Source organism: Ochotona princeps, chromosome X (genome assembly GCF_030435755.1).
Source record: "Ochotona princeps isolate mOchPri1 chromosome X, mOchPri1.hap1, whole genome shotgun sequence".
NCBI classification, from domain to species: domain Eukaryota; kingdom Metazoa; phylum Chordata; class Mammalia; order Lagomorpha; family Ochotonidae; genus Ochotona; species Ochotona princeps.
The window spans coordinates 4,603,865-4,616,736 of record NC_080865.1 but is presented as its reverse complement, the minus strand read 5'-3'; the positions used below and the strand labels follow the sequence as shown (position 1 = coordinate 4,616,736).

At 39.7% G+C, this 12,872-nt stretch overlaps 1 protein-coding gene across 2 annotated transcripts in view; it reads left to right on the top strand.

The window, feature by feature from the left end:
- Nucleotides 1-11,419, top strand: part of KLF8 (KLF transcription factor 8) — a 42,939-nt gene extending 31,520 nt beyond the window's left edge. For both annotated transcript variants that reach the window (XM_058659024.1, XM_058659025.1), the window contains exons 3-5: nucleotides 2,149-2,260; nucleotides 3,229-3,368; nucleotides 11,056-11,419. In XM_058659024.1, the coding sequence (XP_058515007.1) occupies nucleotides 2,149-2,260; nucleotides 3,229-3,368; nucleotides 11,056-11,237 (434 nt within the window). In that variant the 3' untranslated portion in view covers nucleotides 11,238-11,419. The remainder of the gene's footprint in view (nucleotides 1-2,148; nucleotides 2,261-3,228; nucleotides 3,369-11,055) is intronic.
- Nucleotides 11,420-12,872: the final 1,453 nt, after the last annotated feature.

Sequence of the window (12,872 nt, the reverse complement as noted above, 5' to 3'; positions counted from 1 at the left end):
TAGACTGAGTTTTAGTTAGGATTTGAACACATCCATGACAAGGAACATGTGAGGATTTCTCCTAACATAGCTGAAAATAAAGGGAGCTAACATGTGTCAGGTGCCTACTAGGTGCTAGGTGCATGTCCCGTTATTTGCATTTAGAGGCACAGATGCAAGGCCAAAGGGAATGTCTTTTTTTTTTTTTTTAAACATTTTTTTAATTCATTTTATTACAGCCAGATATACACAGAGGAGGAGAGACAGAGAGGAAGATCTTCCGTCCGATAATTGACTCCCCAAGTGAGCCGCAACGGGCCGATGCGCGCCGATCCGAAGCCAGGAACCTGGAACCTCTTCCGGGTCTCCCACGCGGGTGCAGTGTCCCAATGCATTGGGCCGTCCTCCACTGCTTTCCCAGGCCACAAGCAGGGAGCTGGATGGAAAGTGGAGCTGCCGGGATTAGAACCGGCGCCCATATGGAATCCCGGGGCATTCAAGGCGAGGACTTTAGCCGCTAGGCCACGCCGCCGGGTCCCAAAGGGAATGTCTTAACCTGTGAGGTGATCCTAGAAATTGATCCAGGAAGCCAGGAATGAGAAAGGTCAATTCAGTAAACATACATGAAGTCTGACTTCAGGCCTGGTCCTGTGAGTTAAAAATGGAAAAATGAATCACACTCTGACCTCATCACAAAGGAAGGCGCATCCTCATCACATCACAGTGCTCCCTGCCACCTGTCCCTGCAAGCACTTCTGTTCCTTACTATGTTAAGACCTAGAAACATAAATCTTCCTTCTTTATAAATACAATGTTTCATTTATGATTTTTCTTTTTTTTTAAGTTTTTTCTTTTTTTTAATTTTTAATTCATTAATTACATTGTATTATGTAACACAGTTTCATAGGTACTTGGGTTCTCCCCACCCCTCCCCAAACCCTCCCACCATGGTGGATTCCTCCACCTTGTTGCATAACCACAGCTCAAGTTCAGTTGAGATTCCCCCATTGCAAGCATATACCAAACATAGAGTCCAGCATCTTATTGTCCAGTCAAGTTCAACGGCTTCTTAGGTATACCCTCTCTGGTCTGAAGGCAGAGCCAGCAGAGTATCATCCTGATCAATTAAAAGCTCCAACATACCATCAGTAAAAATTTACATCATTATGGAATTAATTGACATAGTAATGAGTAACCAATATGTTAAAAGTAAATGCGAGTTCTTAACCACCTTCTGTGACCACCTCATTGCTCCTAGGAATATATCCAGAACACTTGTTTTATGAGAAACCAACATGCACTCCTATGTTCATAGCAGCACAATCAGTAATTGCAAAAACATGGAAGCAGCCAAAATGCCCATCAGCAGAGGATTGGATAAGAAAGCTATGGTTCATCTACTCCATGGAATACTACTCAGCTATTAAAAAAAAAAAAAAAAAAAAGAAAAGAAAAGAAAATGCAGTTCTTTGTGGCCAAATGGGCCAAACTGGAAACCATAATGCTAAGGGAAATGAGCCAATCCCAAAAGGTTAAATACCACATGTTTGCCTTAATTTAAGATGATATGATGTTATGTATAACATGTTATGTTATGTATATTATATGTTGTGTATAAACTAAAATTGAAATGTCAATGAGGTGGTCACAGAAGGTGGTTAAGAACTCGCATTTACTTTTAACATATTGATTTTTCTTTTTTAAAGAGTTATTTTATTTTTATTGCAAACTCAGAGATACAGAGAGGAGGAGAGACCGAGAGGAAGATCTTCCATCTGATGATTCACTCCCCAAGTGGCCACAATGGCTGGAGCTGAGCCGATCCTAAGCCAGGAGCCCAGAGCCTCTTCTGGGTCTCCCACACGGGTGTAGGGTCCCAAAGCTTTGGGCCGTCCTTGAATGCTTTCCCAGGCCACAGGCAGGGAGCTGGATGGGAAGTGGAGCAGCCAGGGTTAGAACCAGAGCTCATATGGGATCCTAGGCTTGTGCAAGGCGAGGACTTTGTCTGCTAGGCTATCATCCTGGGCCCTTTAAGTTTTTTCTTAATTCTCTATCTTTCTGTCTCTTCTCAACGTGGGCCAAACCGGGAATCATGCAAATAATTACAGAGAAAATTATTACACAGACAAATATGTTCTGGTACACACCGCCCCCTTTCTCTGCTTTCAGTGAAAGTTGACCCCACCTCCATGTCTGCACTGGAGATTCCAAGTGACGGTGAGGAGAGTGCAATTGAGAGTGGATCCTCAGCCTTACAGGGTCTGCAGGGACTGCAACATGAGTGAGTATTTAAAAAAAAATGTTTATTTTCATCTACTTGAGAAACAATGAGAGAGAAGGAGAGAGCCTTCCATCTGCTGATTCATTCCCCAAGTGGCCACAACGGCCAATTCTAAGCCAGGCCAAAGGCAGAGGCCCAGAATTCCATCCAGATTTCCGTCCTAGGTGGCCGAGGCCCAAGTGCTTGAGGCATTACGTGTTGCCTTTGAGAGTATGGATTAGCAGGAAGCTGCGCTAAACGTAAAGTAGCCAAGACTGGGTTTGGCACTCTGCTAGGGGCTGTGCGCATCCCATGTGGCAAACTCGTTTGCTATTTCCCAGCACTCACCGCTACAGCGAGTATTTGTGTCTTTGCTTCAGGTCTTTGTGTGTGTGCATGTGCGTGTGCCTGCACTCAGACATAGGTGAAGGTGATTGTCACACACAAGAGTAGAAATTTGTGGAACTCAAAATATGGGTAAATTTCTCTACCAGCAAAAGCATGTGAACCTGTGTGTACATATGTGCATGCACAGGCATGTTGTGATGGAGTTATGTTCTCATTGTAGATCATCAATTTCAACCTTGAAAAATCCTCAAATTTTCCCTAAAGTACAGTTGTGGTTCATTGTGTTAAGTTTAAAACAGAATTGTCTTCCAGTGTTGGAACGAATTCTAAGTAGTTGACAATGTTGCATGAAAAATAAGTTTAATATTTAGGCATAAGAATGACACCATAGAAGTGAAATGCTCCCACTGGGAATATAACTAACCAAGGAAATATTACCATTTTGCATGCTTTCTAAAAACATGTATTTTCTGAGAGGAATGGTCAATTGAGAGATTGCCTTTGCTATTCCAATTATTTTTCTCCATGGTGACCCAGCATTAAATTTATATAAATTAAAAGCAGGCATAATATGACACTATTGTACGTAATCCTGTTTCTTTAGTCTCTAAGTCTTTGACCTTATCTGGTTCTTTGCACAGACCAACTGCAATGGCACAAATGCAGGGAGAAGAATCGCTTGATTTGAAGAGAAGACGGATTCACCAGTGTGACTTTGCAGGATGCAGCAAAGTGTACACCAAAAGCTCTCACCTGAAAGCTCACCGCAGGATTCACACAGGTCTGCCAACCCAGTCGACCTTACACACACACACACACACACACACTCTGCAAGTTAGGTAGAGAAGGAATTCTTGAAATAAAGACTGATTTATTTGTAGTTATATGTACAGGCTCCATTTAATGTTTTTAACCTTTGCCTTGTTCTTACTATAAGGCAACATAGAGAAAAAAACCCTAGGAAAACACTTAGTGTCATCACCATTGCGATTCTAATTGGAAATTTGTAGCACTGAAACAAAGGTTAAGGTAACTAAGATTTTATTTCCTCCCATACTACCAGGGTTCCCATAGGGTTTGCTGAGCGTGGAGAAGGACTGCAGCAATTTAAAGTTAGTAAAATCAAAGCAGAATTTTGGAGATGTACTTTTTATTCACAGTGGGAAAAAAATGTTGAACATAAATAAGTAAAGGCGCCTTAATGCTGATGGAGTCAAGTGGCAGGATAAACAACCGCCATCCATCTGCACCTGAGTATTAGGAAATGTCAGTTTTTAAAGAACAACAACAACGAATATTTATGTGAACAGTCTGAGATTTTTAATTTAAAATCCAGTTCAAAAATTCTTTAATGACCCTAAGAATTCCCAGGAACCTGCCCAGAAGCCAGATGCAGCATTTACCTGTAAATCTGTGCTCTTTGAGTCTGTGGCTTCCAGCTTAGAACTGAGACTTAGGTAACACGGACAAGGCAGAAGCCCTCTGTTCTTGTCAGTATTTTCTGCTTTGCTTTCGCCGTGTTAAGATGTATGTTGATCACTTGTCGGCCTTTTGGCCAAGGTCAAGTGTAGATGTGTATTGAAAGCTCCAGAACCATTGTTGCTGTGCCTTGAGGCTGTGAGCAAGAGATCAGTCTCCAAGCTTCATTGTTCCAATATTTCCATAGCTTTATTCTTCTTTATTAATGTTTTTATTTGCTTTTATTTCATAAGAATGGAATCTGATTCTACTGACTACTTTTCCATGGGTCTGTGGTCTCAGGTATACTCACTTAAAGGGATTCACAGGTTCAGTTTAATTTGCCATGTATTTGTTACATTGAAGCTTACACTTTTTTTTTAAAGATTCATTTATTTTTATTGGAAAGTCAGATATACAGAGAGGAGGAGAGACAGAGGAAGATCTTCCATCCGATGATTCCCTCCCCAAGTGGCCACAATGGCTAGACCTGAGCCGATCCGAAGCCAGGAGCCAGGAGCTTCTTCTGGGTCTCCCAGGCAGGTGCAACGTCCCAAGGCTTTGGGCTGTCCTTGCCTGCTCTCCCAGGCCACAGGCAGGGAGCTGGATGGGAAATGGGGCTGCCAGGATTAGAACCGACACCCATATGGGATCCCAGCACATTCAAGGCGAGGATGCCAGGCCCGAAGCCTAAACTTTTAACAAAGAAAAAGTAATAGTTTATTGGATTTTGGCATACTCTTCAGAAAACTTCATAAATAATATCAGTCTGCCAATTTTGTGTCCTCTACATTCCCACTTTCCACCCCCATTCACTTATTGTATTACATTGAAATAAACCCTAAAAAATCATAGGTTAGTCACAGATACTTCAAAATATATTTTAACAGACACCAAAATAAGCACAATACAATTAGCAGGTAAAATTTATTTACTATCATATTTTTCAAAATAATAACTATTCTTTACAAGATTTGTTCAAATCAGTATCTAAAGAAAGATCATTCATTGAATTTGGTTGATATTTCTTATAATTGTCTTATATAATTGAATTTCTCTGCCTCTTTTGTCTTTTTTAATACTTTATTTGTTCCAAAACATTGGTCAATTTTTTCAATAGTTTTCCATGTTCTGAATTTTTATATCTTTATTATATCATTGTAATATGTTCATTGTTCACCATAGTAACTATAAGTTGATGGCTTACTATGGAGAATTAATGAAATTCAACTTCAATTTTTGGCAACACTACATTATTAAAGGTGTTATACTTTCTGTCTCATGGCAGTGTCACTTGATTGTCTCTATATGATGTTAATTTATCAGTGGGTTTAGATTATAAACTTAGAAAGTAGGTCTGAAGGTTTGAAGGCAATTGAATGAATTCAGCTAATGAGAATCAAGGTAGTAGCCTACATGTATTGTAGATTAATACAGCTAGTATTAAGTTCAGCTTTCCTTTTCTTTCTGTTTCCTTTATATACTAAAAGGTATCAGTTCACATATTTCCCCTCTAAATTTTAAAATTATAGTTCATCAAAGTAAAGAGAAAAAAGCACTGAACAAGAAACTGAGTTCTAATTCCAGTTCTCCAACTAAGTGCTCAATTCATCTGGTTCAAGTCTCTTTAGCTCTCTGATGTCGCATTTCTGCAATTAAAATGAGATGATTGGATAAGTGCTCCCATGTGACTACCATAATCTGGAGACCTAAGATTTGAATTTAATTTATTCCAGCATATGTCCCAATTAGAACAGGTTGGAAGTATATTTAAGATACTATAGGTTGGGCTTTCTTTCATGTATCACCTCTTTAGTTTTGAACTGAGATAACAGCAGCTATAATTTTTTAAAGATTTATTTATTTTTATTGGAAAGGTGAGATTTATGCAGAGAAGGAGAGACAGAGAGAAAGATCTTTCATACCCTGTTTCACTCCCCAAGTGGCTGCGATGTCCAGAAGCTGAGCTGATCCGAAGCCAGGAGCCAGGAGCTTCTTTCAGATCTCCCATGTGGGTGCAGGGTCCCAAGGCTTTGGATCATCCTCTGCTGCTTTCCCAACCCACAAGCTGGATGGGAAGAGGAGCAACTGGGACACAAAGTGGCACCCATATGGGATCCTGGCGTTTACAAGGGAAGAATTAGCCAGTTAAACAATTGTACCAGGCTCTACATATTACTTACTTTTATTTGTCTTTCAAAAGTCAGTACTTTTTTCCTCTAGTGGTATTAGCTTCCTGTATGAGCAAGAAGATACCTTCCTGTATGAAGGGAGAAGATAGAGCCAATGTATAACTCTAAGCTTGGTGAGTGGATTAATGCCTTACATGGGCATGGGGAACATCTGGCCCATGGGCTATAGAATGCCCTTGAAGTCATTTATGCTGGCTCTGCTACAAAATCTGTAGGCGGGACCTAAAGTTCAATGAATCTGTAGCATGTTAATTTTTAAGTTAATAATTTTGTATAGCCCAAAATGATGTAAAATCCTTGGCAGGAAAAAGGTTCCCCATGCTGTAAGAGATATCTGGCATCCAGATAGATAAATAATGATAACAACTAATGTTTCCTTGACTCTTACTTCAGTTAGAATCAGTATTGTTCTGATTCTACATTATTCTCAGGATTAAGTGGGTATGTGATCTCAGATATAGTAACTCATAGATGCTTGATAGACATGTTTTACCTTAAAAAAAAAAAAAGAGGACATGCTTTACCTTACCCGGACTGCTTTAGTCATAATAGCATGGGCCAGTTTAGGGAATGATTATAGACAGGTAGGACATAGTAAGTGTAATTCGAAGTGGAGATAGCACTGAGGTACAAAATAGTGAGAAGACCATTTCAGGGGCTAATGTATTGATCCATACCAAAAATAAAAAAAAAATATGATGACTAAGATGTTGTTATTGGAGATAGAAGGAGATGAATGACTCCCACTTTTCTGTTTTTGGTGACTTGGTGGAATGCAAGTATACTGAAATGAGGAGTTTGCCAATAATTGCACAACTAGTAAGTGAGAAAAACATGTAGGAATCTATCTTGGTATGCAGCCTTGGTATATGCTATTTGCTGGTATTTCGCAAGTTCTTTGGGACCAAATCGGTTGCTCTAATGGCAGTTTCATCACCCTTCAGAGATTACAGTCATTGCTAGGAGTCCTAGAGAGTGACTTCGTTATTTGTGTCAGATACTGTTTCAACGGAGAGCTCGCAGGCTCTTACTGATTGTTAAAATCCCTCTAGCGAGAAATGTAACCCTTAATCTTCTGAGTTTTTTAATCATACAAAGCAGGCAATACACATGCAACAATTTCCACGAGGCACACTGACAGGCTCCAGCTTTTTTTATGTGATGATATTTGGCATAGGCTCAAGATTTATCATTTATTATTCATCTGAGAAGCAGAGACAGAGAGAAGGACAGACAGGTACACACACACACACACACACACACACACACACACAGGTACGGGGTGGGAGAGAGACTATCAGAGAGAGTCACCCACTGGTTCATTCCCTAAATGCCTTTGATCTGGGGACCAAAGCCAGGAGCTGGAAGTACGATATAGATTGCCCATGTGGATTATAGTATCCTAGTCAACTTGATTCATCACTGCTGCCTACCAGGGCTTGAATTAGCAAAAAGCTGGAATCAGGAGTGGGAGCTGAGGCGTGAACTCAAGCATTTATGATATAGGGTGTGGGTGTCTTAGCTGCTAAACCAATCATTCACCACCTTCACTGGTTTCATTATCTGAGAACAGAAATAGTGTAAAACACTCGCAGCATCTGGCATGTATTAAACTGTCAATAGATATTATCATAAATAGCTGATATTATTTTTTTTCAATTGCAATCCCTTTGCCACCCATTTAGATTTTTAATTACATTTATTCATGATTGCCTCACTAATTTGACAGTTCATGTAAGCTGTTTAAGAACACTGTGTATTCTAGTAAAGTCTTCACTATAATCCACCATACATATCATGACTATATCATTTTCATGTACAACTTTGGCCAAGTGACCTTTGAGTTAGAAACACCTTGTGTTACCTTCACACATTACTCCAGTTGCCTCCATGAAGTGGTGTACCAAGAAGAGGGGTGTGGGAGCTGTCTGTCCTGTCAATGAGAAGTATTTTATCAATGACAAAGTTTAAAACTGGCATGTGGTGATAAGAAAAATTAATTTTTGACTGTTTTATTATTTTAAAAATTTCTGTTGTCAATTCATCCCCGTTATGGTTCACCCCTAATTCACACTGCTCCTGACCTCCCTCCTCCTTTTTATTAAGTACAAATAATAGTCTAGCTTTTTATAATAGGCATCATCTCAGTACTCTTACCATGATGCCTCGTCCTCTAGGATGGCTAGTCTATGTACTGCCTTACCATACCTTGCCCCCAACTGCTGACTAAGTTGCTTTCATCTGTTCTACTCATCTAACACCTACGCATGCCTCTATATCACTGCTTTCACTCTTAAAGAGTGCAAATCATATAACATACACTATCTTTGCCACATATGCCGTATGTTTTATGTTATAAATTCCGCTTCCCTATGTATGTCTTATTCTTCAGTTTAGATGGTAAACCGGGAGGCATTATGAATTGTGTCATATGAAGTTGTCATAAACAGAGTCTGTTATAAATGATAAGGATAGTTATTGAAAAGGAAAATAGACCTTATTGCTGAGTTCCTTCTTACATGATGGTTTATGTGTTTTAGCAGTGAGCCCCAATCACCACAGGGTGTCACTGCCCTACACATCACTTTTATGTGATTTCATTTGGGTGAAGGGAAGAGAAAAAAGTCTCAGGAGAAATTCTGGAGAGATGACAACAAAATATAGCAGTGTAGCAGTTGAGAGTTGTGGAGATGATACAAAATTGTATGGCACAAAACCAAAATACCATTCACACGTTCTCAGCACCCTCTGAAATCACCCCCCCCATGTTAATAGTATTCGGTGAAGCCTTCCGCATTTTCCTTTGTTGTGTGTGTGTGTGTGTGTACGTATGCACAAAAAAAGATACCCAGAGCTTTAGAAAACAAATGGGATTCTACTTTGTGTGTGTATGTGTGTGCAGTCATTCAGTAGCATTCTCTTTTCATTTGATAACATTCCATTGTCCTAGCTCTTGTCTCAATACATGCAGCCCTAAGCTGTTCTTCTAACTAAGCTAATGCAGACATCTCTGAGTATTTACATGATCAATAGTTGATATCTTTAACTATCAAAATGGTTGCTTAGGTATGGTTCACAGCTGTGAGTCAGGCTGGATTTTATTCTGTTGCCCACTATTTGAAAACATACAGTTAATTAGCAAACACTTCAGAGGGTTAGTAGGTGGTGAGCAGTAAGTTGAAAAACAGTATGTGCAGACCAGATTGCCACCAGAATTTAGAGCAAAATGAAATTAAGTGCCCTGGTGACTTTGCAAGAATGAAGGGGTGGGGGAGAGACTATGAAAGTAACACTTCATTTTATATGTGCATTATCACTCATTTCTGATTACAAAATAATAAATACTTCTTATATGAGATGGAAAACAGTTATGTGCATTAAGTAAAATTACCTAAACATACAACCCATTTGTAACCACAGTTTATTTTTGTTTTCATTCATATTGCTTCTGTTTTATTTTAGAATTTTTGATACATACAACACGAGGAACATTCAGAGAGTTATACAAAAGTGAAAACCGCCTTTTCACCCGGCCTCATCATTACTAATATATCATCTCATATTTTATATTTAAGTGTATAAGTATTAATTTGGTTTTTATTCTGTGTGTGATTTAAACAACAGAGTGAGGTCATCCTGTGTTACTTTTTTAAAAGATTTGTTTCTTTTTATCGGAAAGGCAGATCAGATTTACAGAGAGAAGTAGAGACAGAAAGATCCTCCATCCACTGACTCACTCCCCAAATGGCTGCAAAGGTCAGAGCTGAGCTTGCCAATTCAAAGCCAGGCATCAGGAGCCAGGACCTCTTCCAGGTCTCCCACATGGGTGCAGGGTCCCAAGGCTTTGAGCTTTTCCAGACCACAGGCGGGGAGCTGGATGGGAAGTGAAGCATCCAGGACCCAAACCAGCCTTCCTATGGGATCCTGGAGCATGCAAGGCAAGGATTTAGCCACTGAGCCATTGCACCAATCCAGTTATCTTGCTTTTTAAGCGTGCTTTTCTATTTAGCTTCTATCCTGAACACGTGTTTCCATATATAAATCACATGCAACCTGAAGATTTTGAGTGTGAGGTTATTTGAAAAACTTTGACCCAAGATCTGTGCCTATGGCATCCCATGTCCTTTGTTTTCTGACTCTTCACAGAAAAGGATTGGTAGCCTTAGCTAAGATCCCTTTTCTATTGAATCACATGTTCTTGCTGTGTGTATGGCTCTTATTTCAGAATGTTTCTTGGGAAAATTAGAGGAGAAGCCATGGTTGCTATATTTTGGTATAGTGAGAAGTAGCGAAAGATCTGAGGTTGCGTTCTAGTTTTATTGTGTACTAGCTACCTGTTAAGAAGAAAATGTTTTGAACATCCCTGAGAGAAAGTTTTATGAAGAAACAGAGATGCAACCAGGAGAGAGTTTGTTAGAGCCAGGGTTCAAATGAAGGCCTGTGTAAGGCAGTGCTTCTGTGTTTTTCCACTCTTGTACTCTCAGCATTACTGTGAATAATAATGTATTGTTTTTCAAAATTACTAAGAGTAATTTGAAGTCTTCTCATCACAAATTAATGTGCGAGACTAGGCATGTGTAAATTCTATGTAGTTAATCCACAGTGTGTACAGTGATATTTCAAAATATCATATTGTGGTCAAAATATAAATGTAATTTGTAAATCAGCTAATTAATTTTATGCATGAATGAGAGTATGTCTTAAAAATTATCTCACCTGTTTGCTAATGCCATGATAAAAAAATATATGTGTCATTTTGTCAGCTCGTAGTCAAGCATCTCCCCTCTGATTCTGTTTGTTTTGTCACGTTCTTTTCAGGAGAGAAGCCTTATAAATGCACCTGGGATGGCTGCTCCTGGAAATTTGCTCGTTCAGATGAGCTAACCCGCCATTTCCGCAAGCACACGGGCATCAAGCCCTTCCGGTGCACAGACTGCAACCGCAGCTTCTCTCGCTCCGACCACCTGTCCTTGCACCGCCGGCGCCACGACACAATGTGAGCAGCACAGGAGGAGCTGCGCTGGTCTCTTTCCTACATTTGGGTTGAGGTCAAGATCATTTTTTCCTCTGACTTCAATTTGCCTCTGGGATGGGATTTTGAGCAGCCTACTGAGCCAGGTTGAGAAGACTGGAGGGAAGCACAGCTGTTTTCTCATGGACCTCTTCATATTCCACCTCCACCTCCCCAGTCCTCACCCAGTCCTTCACCTCCCACTGTCCAAACCTCAGTTTTTTTTCAACCTCCACATAGGTTGAATTCCAGAGCGGCACCCATGGCTGCCCCCCATCGCTTTGATCTAAAATAAGACATTTTCCGACAATAACTAAACAGGAATCAACTCAAGGCTGTGAACAAACATACGCTGCTTTCCCCCCTAATTTTTCTCTTGTTTTCTAGAACTCTTATCCACATATATATATATATATATATATATTTTTAATCAATACTTAAATGACATTTTCCCTGGACAGTAGGTGCAAAACAATGTAGTTAACTGCTAAGATTTACAAGGACTTGAGTCCTGAGTGTGGGGCGCATTCTCAGTGTATAAACTGAATCCCATACCAAACTCAAAGATTTTGTAAATCCAACTCTGTTTCTTCTTGCAGTTTGATTTTCAGACAGTGCTGGTGCTTTTGCTTCTTTAATCTATCAAAAGGAATAAAAGGATTTTCTTGTCCTTCTTCCAGTCTTCTACTCCTCCTCCTCCTCCTCCTTCAAGATTAAAGATTTTGCTGCACAATTACATTGTTTGTTAAGCTAAATTGGATGAATAGTTAAAGCACACTTAGACACGTCGCTAGAGAGCAAAGTGCTCCATAAGAGTATATTGGGCAGTGACAAGAACAAATGGAGTTGGGACAATCCTAGGACACGCAGAGGGAACTTGCATTTGGATATCAAAAGTGCTGTTAGTCATAAACCTCATTAAAATGGTCGCCCGTTGAGGCAGTGTCTTAAAGGATTGCACTGTACTGTTCATTCTTTTGTTTACATAAAGCAACTATTGAGTGTATTGTATGAGAAATCGCACCCTGGGGCCATATTATAGAGAGGTGAGGAATTAAAAGAAAGAAATTGTGTTTACTCCATGGCATTATTGATAGTTATTCTTGTGTTTCAAATGGAATATGGCTTTTTTGGTGAAAACTGACATAAAAAATATCCAACAATAATTTGTTTTGTAATCACTATGAAGACCTAAGCCATTTCTTTTGTATGTTATAACAGGTTGCATAACACACAAATATCATCATCCAATTAGACTGTTTCAGAATATGCTCTGGGGCATAAAACTTCTCTGTTTTTGGCCTTGGACTTCAGATCTACCTCCACATGGCATATTTCCTCTCCTGGGTTGGAGGGGGGAGCTTTGCATCATTTGGATTCATACTCATCCTATTTCCCAAGTGTCTTCATATTGAACCCTTTTTCCTTGGTAGATACTCAACCAGTCCCTGCTTGAAAACTTTAGGTTACTACCTCCTAAAGCAGTCTACACTGAGCAGAAATTCATAGAGTTTTAGCACCAAGAAGGGATTCTGTTAGCTGATAGTCTACTACTCATTTCTCATATTTTACAGGCGAACCAAATACGGGTCAGATTCTTCCTCCAGATATTTCCTTAAGCCTT